At 47.3% G+C, this 19,449-nt stretch overlaps 1 protein-coding gene across 3 annotated transcripts in view; it reads left to right on the top strand.

Moving 5' to 3' along the window:
• The window catches only part of tespa1 (thymocyte expressed, positive selection associated 1), a 235,133-nt gene that overhangs the window by 161,465 nt on the left and 54,219 nt on the right, over positions 1 to 19,449 (top strand). For all 3 annotated transcript variants that reach the window (XM_070894212.1, XM_070894214.1, XM_070894211.1), the window contains exon 10: positions 2,167 to 2,375. In XM_070894212.1, coding sequence (XP_070750313.1) covers positions 2,167 to 2,375 — 209 coding nt within the window. The remainder of the gene's footprint in view (positions 1 to 2,166; positions 2,376 to 19,449) is intronic.

Raw genomic sequence — 19,449 nt, 5'->3', positions numbered from 1 at the left:
AATTTTAAACGTTTCTATGAGGCCCCCTCTCATTCTTCTGAACTCCAGTGAATACAAGCCCAGTTGATGCAGTCTTTCTTGAAAGGTCAGTCCCACCATCCCGGGAATCAGTCTGGTGAATCTTCGCTGCACTCCCTCAATAGCAAGAATGTCCTTCCTCAAGTTAGGAGACCAAAACTGTACACAATACTCCAGGTGTGGCGTCACCCTGTACAACTGTAGCAACACCTCCCTGCCCCTGTACTCAAATCCCCTCGCTATGAAGGCCAACATGCCATTTGCTTTCTTATCCGCCTGCTGTACCTGCATGCCAACCTTCAATGACTGATGTACCATGACACCCAGGTCTCGTTGCACCTTCCCTTTTTCTAATCTGTCACCATTCAGATAATAGTCTGTCTTTCTGTTTTTACCACCAAAGTGGATAACCTCACATTTATCCACATTATACTTCATCTGCCATGCATTTGCCCACTCACCTAACCTATCCAAGTCACTCTGCAGCCTCACAGCATCCTCCTCGCAGCTCACACTGCCACCCAACTTAGTGTCATCTGCAAATTTGGAGATACTACATTTAATCCCCTTGTCTAAATCATTAATGTACAATGTAAACAGCTGGGGCCCCAGCACAGAACCTTGCGGTACCCCACTAGTCACTGCCTGCCATTCTGAAAAGTACTCATTTACTCCTACTCTTTGCTTCCATCGCCCAGTATCACCTAGAAGTGCTAGCTTGTGCACCGCACCATCGTAGGAGACCTTTACGGTAGCGCTGCCGATTACAGGAATCAGTTATTTCGTGTAAGTTCTTAGTTTCATGTGAACTGGAGTTAGGACTGGCCTTGAGGCCTTGTTGCACCACAACCTTTCGAAAGTCTTTTTGCCCATGATGGACTGGCTCGCCCCTGTGTCCAGCTCCATTGACAGCGGGAGTCCATTTAGTTCGACATTCAGCATTATCGGGGGACAATTCATGGTGAATGTGTGCACCCCATGTACCTCTGCCTCCTCAGTCTGAGGCACTGGTTCATCGTGATCCTCCGTGGATCTGTCCTCCTCTGCAACATAGTGGTATGCAGGTTTAACAGGCTTTGCAGCTTGCCTGCACACGCATTGGAGGTGTCCCATTGTTCCACAGCCCCTGCAAATGTACTCTTTGAATTGGCATGAATGGAAACGATGATCACCCCCGCAGTGCCAACAAGGTGTTAATGGCCTTGCATTCATCACCCTTGATGGTGGACTCTGAGTTATCTGCGGTCATGCAGCTGCAGGTACGTGTGACCTGCCTTGTATGTTATGATTCGAAAACAACATCACTTTGTTCACAATACTTGTAGCAGCACTTTTGTGCTGAGAGATTTGCTTTGTATTGTCACTGGTGGCAATGAACGCCTGGGCTATCGCTATGGCCTTACTCAAGGTTGGGGTCTCTACAGTCAAAAGTTTGCGAAATATGGTTTTGTGGCCAATGCCAAGTACGAAAAAGTCTCTGAGCATGTGCTCCAAATGTCCTTCAAATTTGCTATGTCCTGCAAGGCGTCTTAGCTCGACGACATAACTCACCACTTCCTGGCCTTCAGACATTTTGTAGGTGTAGAACCGGTATCTCACCATCAGAACGCTTTCCTTCAGGTTCAAATGCTCTCAGACCAGCTTGCACAAATCGTCATACGATTTGTCCGTGGGTTTCGCTGGAGAGAGCAGATTCTTCATGATGCCATACGTTGGTGCCCCACAGAGGGTGAGGAGGATCGCCTTGCGTTTGGCAGCATTCTCTTCCCCATCTAGCTCGTTGGCCACGAAGTATTGGTCGAGTCGCTCCATAAAAGTTTCCCAATCATCTCCCTCCAAGAATTTCTCCAGTTCTCTGCAGTTTTGGATTCGCTATCTTATCTCGTGACCAGTTGTTGTGTATGGAGAAATAGTCAGACTGAACTGTGAGCTCAAAGTAAAGTGTGACCTTAGTCTTTTATTGCAGATCTCCAGAGTGCTTCTCCAATCTGTGGAGCCTCCTTATATACCTGTGCTCCCAAGGGATTATGGGATCCTTTGGGACTCCAGGGGATGAGCGCTCTGGTGGCTGTCCTGAGTAAATACAAGTCCACATATATATCATTGGTGATGGTGCATTTACTCAGTCTGCGTATTCTTTGTTCCTAGTGTCTCTGAAATACTCGATATGTATAAAGACGATCCTGAGGAGATTCTGTACAACCTTGGCTTTGGGATGGAGGAGCCCAATATTACAGCGAAAATTCCATCCCGCTTTTTCAGCGACTCATCTCGTGCCAATGGAATTAACTTCAGGGTTTTCTTAGAAGCTCAGGCAAAAAGACTGGGGGAGGAAAATCCCAGTTACACACTGGCAAGTAAGTTACAATCCATTTCCAATATTATAAACAGAATGACAAATGACATGTGGCCAATCGAAACCAATCCTTTTGGTGTATGTCTCCAACTGAAATCTATCCTTCTAATCCTATAAGCTTCCCATCGAAGTTTCAGACCCCGAACTCTGCAATGAATGCTCTAGTGCACTAACTCTCCCATTGATAGCCTAGTGTTCTCACTCTCCCATTGATAGCCCAGTGTTCTCACTCTCCCATTGATAGCCCAGTGTTCTCACTCTCCCATTGATAGCCCAATGTTCTAACTCTCCCATTGATAGCCCAGTGTTCTCACTCTCCATTTGATAGCCCAGTGTTCTAACTTCCCCATTGATAGCCCAGTGTTCTCACTCTCCCTTTGATAGCCCAGTGTTCTCACTCTCCCATTGATAACCCAGTGTTCTACCTCTCCCATTGATAGCCTAGTTCTCACTCTCCCATAGAGAGCCCAATGTTCTCACTCTCCCTTTGATAGCCCAGTGTGCTCACTCTCCCATTGATAGCCCAGTGTTCTCGCTCTCCCATTGATAGCCCACCATTCTAACTCCCCTATTGATAGCCCATTGTTCTCACTCTCCCATTGATAGCCCAGAGTTCTAACTCTCCCATTGATAGCCCAGTGTTCTCACTCTCCTATTGATAGCCCAATTTTCTAACTCTCCCATTGATAGACCAGTGTTGTAACTCTCCCATTGATTGCCCAGTGTTCTAACTCTCCAATTGGTAGCCAAGTTTCTCACTCTCCCTTTGATAGATCAGTGCATTAACTCTCTCATTGATAGCCCAATGTATTAACTCTCTCATTGATAGCCCAAAGTTGTAATTCTCCCATTGATAGCCCAGTGTTCTAACTCTCCCAGTGATAGCCCAGTGTCCTAACTCTCCCCTTGATAGCCCAGTGTTCTAACTCTCCCATTGATAGCTCAGTGTTCTAACTCTCCCATTGATAGCCCAGTGGTCCCTTCTCGGCCACTGATAGCCCAGTGTTCTCGATCTCCCATTGATAGCCCAGTGTTCTCACTCTCCTACTGATAGCTCAGTGTGCTAACTCTACCATTGATAGCCCAGTGTTCTCACTTCAGCATTTATAGCCCAGTGTTCTAACTCGCCCATTGATAGCCCAGTGTTCTCAGTCTCTCAGTGATAGCCCAGTGTTCTAACTCTCCCATTGATAGCCCAGTGTTCTCACTCTCCCTTTGATAGACCAGTGTTCTCACTCTCCCTTTGATAATCCAGTGTATTAACTCTCTCATTGATAGCCAAATGTATTAACTCCATCATTGATAACCCAGTCTTCTCAATCTCCCATTGATAGCCCAGTGTTCTCGCTCTCCCGTTGATAGCCCACTGTTCTAACTCTCCCATTGATAGCCCAGTGTTCTCACTGTTCCATTGATAGCCCAGTTTTCTGACTCTACCATTGATAGCCCAGTGTTCTCACTCCAGCATTTATAGCCCAGTGTTCTAACTCGCCCATTGACAGCCCAGTGTTCTCAGTCTCCCAGTGATAGCCCAGTGTTCTCACTCTCCCATTGATAGCCCAGTGTTCTCACTCTCCCTTTGATAGCCCCGTGGTCTAACTCTCCCATTGACAGCCCAGTGTTCTCACTCTCCCATTGATAGCCCACTGCTCTCACTCTCCATTGATAGCCCAGTGTTCAACTGTCCCATTGATAGCCCAGTGTTCTCACTCTCCCATTGATACCCCAGTGTTCTCACTCTCCCATTGATACCCCAGTGTTCTTACGCTCCCATTGATAGCCCAGTGTTCTCACTCTCCCATTGATAACCCAGTGTTTCACCTCTCCCATTGATAGCCTAGAGTTTTCACTCTCCCACAGAGAGCCCAATGTTCTCACTCTCGCTTCGATAGCCCAGTGTGCTCACTCTCCCATTGATAGCCCAGTATTCTTGCGCTCCCATTAATAGCCCACCGTTCTAACTCTCCCATTGATAGCCTAATGTTCTCACTCTCCCATTGATAGCCCAGTGTTCTCACTCTCCCATTGATAGCCCAGTGTTCTCACTCTCCCATTGATAGCCCAATGTTCTAACTCTCCCATTGATAGCCCAGTGTTCTCACTCTCCATTTGATAGCCCAGTGTTCTAACTTCCCCATTGATAGCCCAGTGTTCTCACTCTCCCTTTGATAGCCCAGTGTTCTCACTCTCCCATTGATAACCCAGTGTTCTACCTCTCCCATTGATAGCCTAGTTCTCACTCTCCCATAGAGAGCCCAATGTTCTCACTCTCCCTTTGATAGCCCAGTGTGCTCACTCTCCCATTGATAGCCCAGTGTTCTCGCTCTCCCATTGATAGCCCACCATTCTAACTCCCCTATTGATAGCCCAATTTTCTAACTCTCCCATTGATAGACCAGTGTTCTAACTCTCCAATTGATAGCCAAGTGTTCTCACTCTCCCTTTGATAGATCAGTGCATTAACTCTCTCATTGATAGCCCAATGTATTAACTCTCTCATTGATAGCCCAGTTTTCTAACTCTCCCATTGATAGCCCACTGTTCTAACTCTCCCATTGATAGCCCAGTGTTCTCAGTCTCCCATTGATAGCCCAGTGTTCTAACTCTCCCATTAATAGCTCAGTGTTCTACCTCTCCCATTGATAGCCCAGTGGTCCCACTCAGCCACTGATAGCCCAGTGTTCTCGATCTCACATTGATCGCCCAATGTTCTCACTCTCCCACTGATAGCTCAGTGTGCTAACTCTGCCATTGATAGCCAACTGTTCTCACTCCAGCATTGAAAGCCCAATGTTCTAACTCGCCCATTGATAACCCAGTGTTCTAACTCTCCCTTTGATAGCCCTGTGGTCAAATTCTCCCATTGACAGCCAAGTGTTCTCAATCTCCCATTGACAGCCCATTGTTCTCACTCTCCCATTGATAGCCCAGTGTTCTCACTCTCCCATTAATACCCCAGTGTTCTCACGCTCCCATTGATAGACCAGTGTTCTATCTCTCCCATTGATAGCCCAGTGTTCTCACTCTCCCTTTGATAGCCCAATGTGCTCACTCTCGAATTGATAGCCCAGTGTTCAACTGTCCCATTGATAGCCCAGTGTTCTCACTCTCCCATTGATACCCCAGTGTTCTCACTCTCCCATTGATACCCCAGTGTTCTTACGCTCCCATTGATAGCCCAGTGTTCTCACTCTCCCATTGATAACCCAGTGTTTCACCTCTCCCATTGATAGCCTAGAGTTTTCACTCTCCCACAGAGAGCCCAATGTTCTCACTCTCGCTTCGATAGCCCAGTGTGCTCACTCTCCCATTGATAGCCCAGTATTCTTGCGCTCCCATTAATAGCCCACCGTTCTAACTCTCCCATTGATAGCCTAATGTTCTCACTCTCCCATTGATAGCCCAGTGTTCTCACTCTCCCATTGATAGCCCAGTGTTCTCACTCTCCCATTGATAGCCCAATGTTCTAACTCTCCCATTGATAGCCCAGTGTTCTCACTCTCCATTTGATAGCCCAGTGTTCTAACTTCCCCATTGATAGCCCAGTGTTCTCACTCTCCCTTTGATAGCCCAGTGTTCTCACTCTCCCATTGATAACCCAGTGTTCTACCTCTCCCATTGATAGCCTAGTTCTCACTCTCCCATAGAGAGCCCAATGTTCTCACTCTCCCTTTGATAGCCCAGTGTGCTCACTCTCCCATTGATAGCCCAGTGTTCTCGCTCTCCCATTGATAGCCCACCATTCTAACTCCCCTATTGATAGCCCAATTTTCTAACTCTCCCATTGATAGACCAGTGTTCTAACTCTCCAATTGATAGCCAAGTGTTCTCACTCTCCCTTTGATAGATCAGTGCATTAACTCTCTCATTGATAGCCCAATGTATTAACTCTCTCATTGATAGCCCAGTTTTCTAACTCTCCCATTGATAGCCCACTGTTCTAACTCTCCCATTGATAGCCCAGTGTTCTCAGTCTCCCATTGATAGCCCAGTGTTCTAACTCTCCCATTAATAGCTCAGTGTTCTACCTCTCCCATTGATAGCCCAGTGGTCCCACTCAGCCACTGATAGCCCAGTGTTCTCGATCTCACATTGATCGCCCAATGTTCTCACTCTCCCACTGATAGCTCAGTGTGCTAACTCTGCCATTGATAGCCAACTGTTCTCACTCCAGCATTGAAAGCCCAATGTTCTAACTCGCCCATTGATAACCCAGTGTTCTAACTCTCCCTTTGATAGCCCTGTGGTCAAATTCTCCCATTGACAGCCAAGTGTTCTCAATCTCCCATTGACAGCCCATTGTTCTCACTCTCCCATTGATAGCCCAGTGTTCTCACTCTCCCATTAATACCCCAGTGTTCTCACGCTCCCATTGATAGACCAGTGTTCTATCTCTCCCATTGATAGCCCAGTGTTCTCACTCTCCCTTTGATAGCCCAATGTGCTCACTCTCGAATTGATAGCCCAGTGTTTTCACTCTCCCATTGATACGCCAGTGTTCTCATGCTCCCATTGATAGACCAGTGTTCTCACTCTCCCATTGATCACCCAGTGTTCTATCTCTCCCATTGATAGCCTAGAGTTCTCACTCTCCCATAGAGAGCCCAATGTTCTCACTCTCCCTTCGATAGCCCAGTGTGCTCACTCTCCCAATGATAGCCCAGTGTTCTCGCTCTCCCATTGATAGCCCACCGTTCTAATTCTCCTATTGATAGCCCAGTGTTCTCATTCTCCCATCGATAGCCCAGTGTTCTAACTCTACCATTAATAGCCCAGTGTTCTCACTCTCCCATTGATAGCCCAGTTTTCTAACTCTCCCATTGATAGCCCACTGTTCTAACTCTCCCATTGATAGTCCAGTGTTCTCAGTCTCCCAGTGATAGCCCAGTGTTCTAACTCTCCCATTAATAGCTCAGTGTTCTACCTCTCCCATTGATAGCCCATTGGTCCCACTCGGCCACTGATAGCCCAGTGTTCTCGATCTCACATTGATCGCCCAATGTTCTCACTCTCCCACTGATAGCTCAGTGTGCAAACTCTTCCATTGATAGTCAAGTGTTCTCACTCCAGCATTTATAGCCCAGTGTTCTAACTCGCCCATTGATAGCCCAGTGTTCTCAGTCTCCCAGTGATAGCCCAGTGTTCTAACTCTCCCATTGATAGCCCAGTGTTCAAACTCTCCCACTGATAGCCCAGTGTTCTAACTCTCCCATTGATAGTCCAGTGTTCTAACTCTCCCATTGATAGCCCAGTGTTCTAACTCTCCCATTGATAGCCCAGTGTTCTAACTCTCCCATTGATAGTCCAGTGTTCTAACTCTCCCATTGATAGTGCAGTGTTCTCACTCCCCCATTGATAGCTCAGTGTGCTAACTCTCCCATTGATAGCTCAGTGTTCTCACTCTCCCATTGATAGCCCAATGTGCTCACTCTCGAATTGATAGCCCAGTGTTCTAACTCCCGCATTGAGAGCTCAGTGTGCTAATTCTCCCATTGATAGCCCAGTGTTCTCACTCCAGCATTTATAGCCCAGTGTTCTAACTCTCCCATTGATAGACCAGTGTTGTAACTCTCCCATTGATAGCCCAGTGTTCTACTCTCCAATTGATAGCCAAGTGTTCTCTCTCTCCCTTTGATAACCCAGTGTATCAACTCTCTCATTGATAGCCAAATGTATTAACTCCATCATTGTCAACCCACTGTTCTCGCTCTCCCATTGATATCCCAGTGTTCTAACTCTCCCATTGATAGCCCAGTGTTCTAACTCTCCCATTGATAGCCCAGTGTTCTCAGTCTCCCAGTGATAGCCCAGTGTTCTAACTCTCCCGTTGATAGCCCAGTGGTCCCAATCGACCACTGGTAGCCCAGTGTTCTCGCTCTGCCATTGATATCCCAGTGTTCTAATTCTCCTATTGATAGCCCAGTGTTCTAACTCGCCCATTGATAGCCCAGTGTTCTCAGTCTCCAATTGATAGCCCAGTGTTCTAACTCTCCCTTTGATAGCCCTGTGGTCAAACTCTACCATTGACAACCCAGTGTTCTCAGTCTCCCAGTGATAGCCCAGTGTTCTAACTCTCCCATTGATAGCCCTGTGTTCAAACTCTCCCATTGATAGCCCAGTGTTCTAACTCTCCCTTTGATAGCCTTGTGGTCAAACTCTCCCATTGACAGCCAAGAGTTCTCAATCTCCCATTGACAGCCCATTGTTCTCACTCTCCCATTGATAGCCCAGTGTTCTCACTCTCCCATTGATACCCCAGTGTTCTCACGCTCCAATTGATAGCCCAGTGTTCTCACTCTCCCATTGATAACCCAGTGTTCTACCTCTCCCATTGATAGCCTAGAATACTCACTCTCCCAAAGAGAGCCGAATGTTCTCACTCTCCCTTCGATAGCCCGGTGTGCTCACTCTCCAATTGATAGCCCAGTGTTCTAACTTTCCCATTGACAGCCCAGTGTTCTCACTCTCCCATCGATAGCCCAGTGTTCTAACTTTCCCATTGACAGCCCAGTGTTCTCACTCTCCCATTGATAGCCCAGTTTTCTAACTCTCCCATTGATAGACCAGTGTTTTAACTCTCCCATGGATAGCCCAGTGTTCTAACTCTCCAATTGATAGTCCAGTGCTCTAATTCTCCCGTTGATAGCCCAATGTTCTAACTCTCCAATTGATAGCCCAGTGTTCTAATTCTCCCATTGATAGCCAAATGTTCTAAATCTCTAATTGATAGCCCAGTATTCTAACTCTCCCATTGATAGCCCAGTGTTCTAACTCTCCCAATGATAGCCCCGTGTTCGAACTCTCCCATTGATAACCCAGTGTTCTAACTCTCCCAATGATAGCCCCGTGTTCGAACTCTCCCATTGATAGCTCAGTGTGCTAACTCTCCCATTGATAGCCCAGTATTCTCACTCCAGCATTTATAGCCCAGTGTTGAACTCGCCCATTGATAGCCCAGTGTTCGCACTCTACCACTGATAGCACAATGTGCTCACTCTCCCATTGATAGTACAGTTTTCTCACTCTCCCATTGATAACACAATGTTCTCACTCTCCAATTGATAGCCCAGTGTTTCCAGTCTCCCAGTGATAGCCCAGTGTTCTAACTCTCCCGTTGATAGCCCAGTGGTCCCACTCGGCCACTGATAGCCCAGTGTTCTCGATCTCACATTGATCGCCCAGTGTTCTCACTCTCCTACTGATAGTTTAATGTGCTAACTCTGCCATTGATAGCCAAGTGTTCTCACTCCATCATTGATAGCCCAGTGTTCTAACTCGCCCATTGATAGCCCAGTGTTCTCAGTCTCCCAGTGATAGCCCAGTGTTCTAACTCTCCCATTGATAGCCCAGTGTTCAAACTCTCCCATTGATAGCCCAGTGTTCTAACTCTCCCTTTGATAGCCCTGTGGTCAAACTCTCCCATTGACAGCCAAGTGTTCTCAATCTCCCATTGACAGCCCATTGTTCTCACTCTCCCATTGATAGCCCAGTGTTCTCAATCTCCCATTGATAACCCAGTGTTCTCACGCTCCCATTGATAGACCAGTGTTCTCACTCTCCCATTGATAACCCAGTGTTCTACCTCTCCCATTGAGAGCCTAAAGTTCTCACTCTCCCATAGAGAGCCCAATGTTCTCCCTCTCCCTTCGATAGCCCAGTGTGCTCACTCTCCCATTGATAGCCCAGTGTTCTCGCTCTTCCATTGATAGCCCACCGTTCTAACTCTCCTATTGATAGCCCAGTTTTCTAACTCTCCCATTGATATACCAGTGTTGTAACTCTCCCATTGATAGCACAGTGTTCTAACTCTCCGATTGATAGCCAAGTGTTCTCTCTCTCCCTTTGATAACCCAGTGTATCAACTCTCTCATTGATCGCCAAATGTATTAACTCCATCATTGATAACCCAGTGTTCTCGCTCTCCCATTGATAGCCCACTGTTCTAACTCTCCCATTGATAGCCCAGTGTTCTAACTCTCCCATTGAAAGCCCAATGTTCTCAGTCTCCCAGTGATAGCCCAGTGTTCTAACTCTCCCATTGATAGCCCAGTGGTCCCACTCGGCCACTGATAGCCCAGTGTTCTCGATCTCACATTGATCGCCCAATGTTCTCACTCTCCCACTGATAGCTCAGTGTGCAAACTCTCCTATTGATAGCCAAGTGTTCTCACTCCAGCATTTATAGCCCAGTGTTCTAACTCGCCCATTGATAGCCCAGTGTTCTCAGTCTCCCAGTGGTAGCCCAGTGTTCGAACTCGCCCTTTGATAGCCCTGTGGTCAAACTCTCCCATTGACAGCCCAGTGTTCTCATTCTCCTATCGATTGCCCAGTGTTCTAACTCTCCCATTAATAGCGCAGTGTTCTCACTCTCCCATTGATAGCCCAGTTTTCTAACTCTCCCATTGCTAGACCAGTGTTGTAACTCTCCCATTGATAGCCCAGTGTTCTAACTCTGCAATTGATAGCCAAGTGTTCTCTCTCTCCCTTTGATAACCCAGTGTATCAACTCTCTCATTGATAGCCAAATGTATTAACTCCATCATTGATAACCCAGTGTTCTCGCTCTCCCATTGATATCCCAGTGTTCTAACTCTCCCATTGATAGCTCAGTGTTCTAACTCTCCCATTGAAAGCCCAGTGTTCTAAGTCTCCCAGTGATAGCCCAGTGTTCTAACTCTCCCATTGATAGCCCAGTGGTCCCACTCGGCCACTGATAGCCCAGTGTTCTCGATCTCACATTGATCGCCCAATGTTCTCACTCTCCCACTGATGGCTCAGTGTGCTAACTCTGCCATTGATAGCCAACTGTTCTCACTCCAGCATTTATAGCCCAGTGTTCTAACTCGCCCATTGATAGCCCAGTGTTCTCAGTCTCCCAGTGATAGCCCAGTGTTCTAACTCGCCCTTTGATAGCCCTGTGGTCAAACTCTCCCATTGACAGCCCAGTGTTCTCAGTCTCCCAGTGAGAGCCCAGTGTTCTAACTCTCCCATTGATAGCCCTGTGTTCAAACTCTCCCATTGATAGCCCTGTGTTCAAACTCTCCCATTGATAGCCCAGTGTTCTAACTTTCCCTTTGATAGCCCTGTGGTCAAACTCTCCCATTGACAGCCAAGTGTTCTCAATCTCCCATTGATAGCACATTGTTCTTACTCTCCCATTGATAGCTCAGTGTTCTCACTCTCCCATTGATAACCCAGTGTTCTACCTCTCCCATTGATAGCCGTGTGTTCTCAATCTCCCAAAGAGAGCCCAATGTTCTCACACTCCCTTCGATAGCCCAGTGTGCTCACTCGCACATTGATAGCCCAGTGTTCTCATTCTCCTATCGATTGCCCAGTGTTCTAACTCTCCCATTAATAGCGCAGTGTTCTCACTCTCCCATTGATAGCCCAGTTTTCTAACTCTCCCATTGATAGACCAGTGTTGTAACTCTCCCATTGATAGCCCAGTGTTCTAACTCTGCAATTGATAGCCAAGTGTTCTCTCTCTCCCTTTGATAACCCAGTGTATCAACTCTCTCATTGATAGCCAAATGTATTAACTCCATCATTGATAACCCAGTGTTCTCGCTCTCCCATTGATATCCCAGTGTTCTAACTCTCCCATTGATAGCCCAGTGTTCTAACTCTCCCATTTAAAGCCCAGTGTTCTCAGTTTCCCAGTGATAGCCCAGTGTTCTAACTCTCCCATTGATAGCCCAGTGGTCCCACTCGGCCACTGATAGCCCAGTGTTCTCGATCTCACATTGATCGCCCAATGTTCTCACTCTCCCACTGATAGCTCAGTGTGCTAACTCTGCCATTGATAGCCAACTGTTCTCACTCCAGCATTGAAAGCCCAATGTTCTAACTCGCCCATTGATAGCCCAGTGTTCTCAGTCTCCCATTGACAGCCAAGTGTTCTCAATCTCCCATTGACAGCCCATTGTTCTCACTCTCCCATTGATAGCCCAGTGTTCTCGCTCTCCCATTGATAGCCCACCGTTCTAATTCGCCTATTGATAGCCCAGTGTTCTCATTCTCCCATCGATAGCCCAGTGTTCTAACTCTACCATTAATAGCCCAGTGTTCTCACTCTCCTATTGATAGCCCAGTTTTCTAACTCTCCCATTGATAGCCCACTGTTCTAACTCTCCCATTGATAGCCCAGTGTTCTCAGTCTCCCAGTGATAGCCCAGTGTTCTAACTCTCCCATTAATAGCTCAGTGATCTACCTCTCCCATTGATAGCCCAGTGGTCCCACTCGGCCACTGATAGCCCAGTGTTCTCGATCTCACATTGATCGCCCAATGTTCTCACTCTCCCTCTGATAGCTCAGTGTGCAAACTCTCCCATTGATAGTCAAGTGTTCTCACTCCAGCATTTATAGCCCAGTGTTCTAACTCGCCCATTGATAGCCCAGTGTCCTCAGTCTCCCAGTTATAGCCCAGTGTTCTAACTCTCCCATTGATAGCCCAGTGTTCAAACTCTCCCATTGATCGCCCAGTGTTCTAACTCTCCCATTGATAGTCCAGTGTTCTAACTCTCCCATTGATAGCCCAGTGTTCTTTCTCTCCCATTGATAGCCCCGTGTTCTAACTCTCCCATTGATAGCCCATTGTTCTAAATTTCCCATTGATAGCCCAGTGTTATAACTCTCCCATTGATAGTGCAGTGTTCTCACTCCCCCATTGATAGCTCAGTGTGCTAACTTTCGAATTGATAGCCCAGTGTTCTAACTCCCGCATTGATAGCTCAATGTTCTAATTCTCCCATTGATAGCCCAGTTGTCCCACTCGGCCACTTATAGCCCAGTGTTGTCGATCTCCCATTGATAGCCCAGTGTTCTCGCTCTCCCATTGATAGCCCAGTGTTCTCACTCTCCCACTTGATAGCTCAGTGTGCGAATTCTCCCATTGATAGCCCAGTGTTCTCACTCCAGCATTTATAGCCCAGTGTTCTAACTCTCCCATTGATAGACCAGTGTTGTAACTCTCCCATTGATAGCCCAGTGTTCTACTCTCCAATTGATAGCCAAGTGTTCTCTCTCTCCCTTTGATAACCCAGTGTATCAACTCTCTCATTGATAGCCAAATGTATTAACTCCATCATTGATAACCCACTGTTCTCGCTCTCCCATTGATATCCCAGTGTTCTCAGTCTCCCAGTGACAGCCCAGTGTTCTAACTCTCCCATTGATAGCCCTGTGGTCCCACTCGGCCACTGATAGCCCAGTGTTCTCGTGCTACCATTGATATCCCAGGGTTCTAACTCTCCTATTGATAGCCCAGTGTTCTAACTCGCCCATTGATAGCCCAGTGTTCTCAGTCTCCCAGTGATAGCCCACTGTTCTAACTCGCCCATTGATAGCCCAGTGTTCTCAGTCTCCCATTGATAGCCCAGTGTTCTAACTCTCCCTTTGATAGCCCTGTGTTCAAACTCTCCCATTGATAGCCCAATGTTCTAACTCTCCCTTTGATAGCCCTGTGGTCAAACTCTCCCATTGACAGCCAAGTGTTCTCAATCTCCCATTGACAGCCCATTGTTCTCACTCTCCCATTGATAGCCCAGTGTTCTCACTCTCCCATTGATACCCCAGTGTTCTCACGCTCCCATTGATAGCCCAGTGTTCTCACTCTCCCATTGATAACCCAGTGTTATACCTCTCCCATTGATAGCCTAGAATACTCACTCTCCCAAAGAGAGCCGAATGTTCTCACTCTCCCTTCGATAGCCCAGTGTGCTCACTCTCCCATTGATAGCTCAGTGTTCTCGCTCTCCCATTGATAGCCCACCGTTCTAACTCTCCTATTGATCGCCCAGTGATCTCATTCTCCCATCGATAGCCCAGTGTTCTAACTCTCCCATTGATAGCCCAGTGTTTTCACTCTCCCATTGATAGCCCAGTTTTCTAACTCTCCCATTGATAGACCAGTGTTCTAATTCTCCCATTGATAGCCAAATGTTCTAAATCTCTAATTGATAGCCCAGTATTCTAACTCTCCCATTGATAGCCCAGTGTTCTAACTCTCCCAATGATAGCCCCGTGTTCGAACTCTCCCATGGATTGCCCAGTGTTCTAACTCTCCCAATGATAGCCCCGTGTTAGAACTCGCCCATTGATAGCCCAGTGTTCTAAATTTCCCATCGATTGCCCAGTGTTCTAACTCTCCCATTAATAGCGCAGTGTTCTCACTCTCCCAATGATAGCCCAGTTTTCTAACTCTCCCATTGATAGACCAGTGTTGTAACTCTCCCATTGATAGCCCAGTGTTCTACTCTCCAATTGATAGCCAAGTGTTCTCTCTCTCCCTTTGATAACCCAGTGTATCAACTCTCTCATTGATAGCCAAATGTATTAACTCCATCATTGATAACCCACTGTTCTCGCTCTCCCATTGATATCCCAGTGTTCTAACTCTCCCATTGATAGCCCAGTGTTCTAACTCTCCCATTGATAGCCCAGTGTTCTCAGTCTCCCAGTGATAGCCCAGTGTTCTAACTCTCCCATTGATAGCCCAGTGGTCCCACTCGGCCACTGATAGCCCAGTGTTCTCGCTCTGCCATTGATATCCCAGGGTTCTAACTCTCCTATTGATAGCCCAGTGTTCTAACTCGCCCATTGATAGCCCAGTGTCCTCAGTCTCCCAGTGATAGCCCAGTGTTCTAACTCGCCCATTGACAGCCCAGTGTTCTCAGTCTCCCATTGATAGCCCAGTGTTCTAACTCTCCCTTTGATAGCCCTGTGGTCAAACTCTCCCATTGACAGCCCAGTGTTCTCAGTCTCCCAGTGATAGCCCAGTGTTCTAACTCTCCCATTGATAGCCCTGTGTTCAAACTCTCCCATTGATAGCCCAGTGTTCTAACTCTCCCTTTGATAGCCCTGTGGTCAAACTCTCCCATTGACAGCCAAGTGTTCTCAATCTCCCATTGACAGCCCATTGTTCTCACTCTCCCATTGATAGCCCAGTGTTCTCACTCTCCCATTGATACCCCAATTTTTTTCACGCTCCCATTGATAGCCCAGTGTTCTCACTCTCCCATTGATAACCCAGTGTTCTACCTCTCCCATTGATAGCCTAGAATACTCACTCTCCCAAAGAGAGCCGAATGTTCTCACTCTCCCTTCGATAGCCCAGTGTGCTCACTCTCCCATTGATAGCCCAGTGTTCTCGCTCTCCCATTGATAGCCCACCGTTCTAACTCTCCTATTGATAGCCCATTGTTCTCATTCTCCCATCGATAGCCCAGTGTTCTAACTCTCCCATTGATAGCCCAGTGTTCTCACTCTCCCATTGATAGCCCAGTTTTCTAACTCTCCCATTGATAGACCAGTGTTCTAATTCTCCCATTGATAGCCAAATGTTCTAAATCTCTAATTGATAGCCCAGTATTCTAACTCTCCCATTGATAGCCCAGTGTTCTAACTCTCCCAATGATAGCCCCGTGTTCGAACTCTCCCATTGATAGCCCAGTGTTCTAACTCTCCCAATGATAGCCCCGTGTTCGAACAATCCCATTGATAGCCCAGTGTTCTAAATTTCCCATTGATAGCCCAGTGTTATAACTCTCCCATTGATAGTGCAGTGTTCTCACTCCCCCATTGATAGCTCAGTGTGCTAACTCTCCCATTGATAGCCCAGTGTTCTCACTCCAGCATTTATAGCCCAGTGTTGAACTCGCCCATTGATAGCCCAGTTTTCTCACTCTCCCATTGATAACACAATGTTCTCACTCTCCAATTGATTGCCCAGTGTTTTCAGTCTCCCATTGATAGCCCAGTGTTCTAACTCTCCCATTGATAGCTCAGTGTTCTAATTCTCCCGTTGATAGCCCAATGGTCCCACTCGGCCACTGATAGCCCAGTGTTCTCGATCTCACATTGATCGCCCAGTGTTCTCACTCTCCTACTGATAGCTCAATGTGCTTACTCTGCCATTGATAGCCAAGTGTTCTCACTCCAGCATTGATAGCCCAGTGTTCTAACTCTCCCAGTGATAGCCCAGTGTTCTAACTATCCCATTGATAGCCCAGTGTTCAAACTCTCTCATTGATAGCCCAGTGTTCTAACTCTCCCTTTGATAGCCCTGTGGTCAAACTCTCCCATTGACAGCCATGTGTTCTCAATCTCCCATTGACAGCCCATTGTTCTCACTCTCCCATTGATAGCCCAGTGTTCTCAATCTCCCATTGATAACCCAGTGTTCTCACGCTCCCATTGACAGACCAGTGTTCTACCTCTCCCATTGATAGCCTAAAGTTCTCACTCTCCCATAGAAAGCCCAATGTTCTCACTCTCCCTTCGATAGCCCAGTGTGCTCACTCACCCATTGATAGCCCAGTGTTCTCGCTCTCCCATTGATAGCCCACCGTTCTAACTCTCCTATTGATAGCTCAGTGTTCTCATTCTCCCATCGATAGCCCAGTGTTCTAACTCTCCCATTAATAGCGCAGTGTTCTCACTCTCCCATTGATAGCCCAGTTTTCTGACTCTCCCATTGATAGACCAGTGTTGTAACTCTCCCATTGATAGCCCAGTGTTCTAACTCTCCAATTGATAGCCAAGTGTTCTCTCTCTCCCTTTGATAACCCAGTGTATCATCTCTCTCATTGATACCCAAATGCATTAACTCCATCATTGATAACCCAGTGTTCTCGCTCTCCCATTGATACCCCAGTGTTCTCACGCTCCCATTGATAGCCCAGTGTTCTCACTCTCCCATTGATAACCCAGTGTTCTACCTCTCCCATTGATAGCCTAGAATACTCACTCTCCCAAAGAGAGCCGAATGTTCTCACTCTCCCTTCGATAGCCCAGTGTGCTCACTCTCCCATTGATAGCCCAGTGTTCTCGCTCTCCCATTGATAGCCCACCGTTCTAACTCTCCTATTGATAGCCCAGTGTTCTGATTCTCCCATCGATAGCCCAGTGTTCTAACTCTCCCATTCATATCCCAGTGTTCTCACTCTCCCATTGATAGCCCAGTTTTCTAACTCTCCCATTGATAGACCAGTGTTCTAATTCTCCCATTGATAGCCAAATGTTCTAAATCTCTAATTGATAGCCCAGTGTTCTAACTCTCCCATTGATAGCCCAGTGTTCTAACTCTCCCAATGATAGCCCCGTGTTCGAACTCTCCCATTGATAGCCCAGTGTTCTAACTCTCCCAATGATAGCCCCGTGTTCGAACAATCCCATTGATAGCCCAGTGTTCTAAATTTCCCATTGATAGCCCAGTGTTATAACTCTCCCATTGATAGTGCAGTGTTCTCACTCCCCCATTGATAGCTCAGTGTGCTAACTCTCCCATTGATAGCCCAGTGTTCTCACTCCAGCATTTATAGCCCAGTGTTGAACTCGCCCATTGATTGCCCAGTGTTCTCACTCTCCCACTGATAGCCCAATGTGCTCACTCTCCAATTGATTGCCCAGTGTTTTCAGTCTCCCATTGATAGCCCAGTGTTCTAACTCTCCCATTGATAGCCCAGTGGTTCCACTCGGCCACTGATAGCCCAGTATTCTCGATCTCACATTGATCGCCCAGTGTTCTCACTCTCCCACTGATAGTTCAGTGTGCAAACTCTCCCATTGATAGCCAAGTGTTCTCACTCCAGCATTTATAGCCCAGTGTTCTAACTCGCCCATTGATCGCCCAGCGTTCTCAGTCTCCCAGTGATAGCCCAGTGTTCTAACTCTCCCTTTGATAGCCCTGTGGTCAAACTCTCCCATTGACAGCCCATTGTTCTCAGTCTCCCAGTGATAGCCCAGTGTTCTAACTCTCCTACTGATAGCCCTGTGTTCAAACTCTCCCATTGATAGCCCAGTGTTCTAACTCTCCCTTTGATAGCCCTGTGGTCAAACTCTCCCATTGACAGCCATGTGTTCTCAATCTCCCATTGATAGCACATTGTTCTCACTCTCCCATTGATACCTCAGTGTTCTCACGCTCCCATTGATAGACCAGTGTTCTCACTCTCCCATTGATAACCCAGTGTTCTACCTCTCCCATTGACAGCCTAGAGTTCTCACTCTCCTATAGAGAGCCCAATGTTCTCACTCTCCCTTCGATAGCCCAGTGTGCTCACTCTCCCAATGATAGCCCAGTGTTCTCGCTCTCCCATTGATAGCACACCGTTATAATTCTCCTATTGATAGCCCAGTGTTCTCATTCTCCCATCGATAGCCTAGTGTTCTAACTCTATCAGTAATAGCCCAGTGTTCTCACTCTCCCATTGATAGCCCAGTTTTCTAACTCTCCCATTGATAGCCCACAGATCCAACTCTCCCATTGATAGCCCAGTGTTCTCAGTCTACCAGTGATAGCCCAGTGTTCTAACTCGCCCATTAATAGCTCAGTGTTCTACCTCTCCCATTGATAGCCCAGTGGTCCCACTCGGCCACTGATAGCCCAGTATTCTCGATCTCACATTGATCGCCCAGTGTTCTCACTCTCCCACTGATAGCTCAGTGTGCAAACTCTCCCATTGATAGCCAAGTGTTCTCACTCCAGCATTTATAGCCCAGTGTTCTAACTCGCCCATTGATAGCCCAGTGTTCTCAGTCTCCCATTGAAAGCCCAGTGTTCTCAGTCTCCCAGTGATAGCCCAGTGTTCTAACTCTCCCATTGATAGCCCAGTGGTCCCACTCGGCCACTGATAGCCCAGTATTCTCGATCTCACATTGATCGCCCAGTGTTCTCACTCTCCCACTGATAGCTCAGTGTGCAAACTCTCCCATTGATAGCCAAGTGTTCTCACTCCAGCATTTATAGCCCAGTGTTCTAACTCGCCCATTGATAGCCCAGTGTTCTCAGTCTCCCAGTGATAGCCCAGTGTTCTAACTCTCCCTTTGATAGCCCTGTGGTCAAACTCTCCCATTGACAGCCCAGTGTTCTCAGTCTCCCAGTGATAGCCCAGTGTTCTAACTCTCCCACTGATAGCCCTGTGTTCAAACTCTCCCATTGATAGCGCAGTGTTCTAACTCTCCCTTTGATAGCCCTGTGGTCAAACTCTCCCATTGACAGCCAAGTGTTCTCAATCTCCCATTGATAGTCCATTGTTCTCACTCTCCCATTGATACCTCAGTGTTCTCACGC

This window comes from Pristiophorus japonicus, chromosome 11 (genome assembly GCF_044704955.1).
Source record: "Pristiophorus japonicus isolate sPriJap1 chromosome 11, sPriJap1.hap1, whole genome shotgun sequence".
Taxonomy (NCBI): Eukaryota; Metazoa; Chordata; class Chondrichthyes; family Pristiophoridae; genus Pristiophorus; species Pristiophorus japonicus.
Note: the sequence above shows the minus strand (reverse complement) of the source record. Positions and strands in the feature narration are given on the sequence as shown.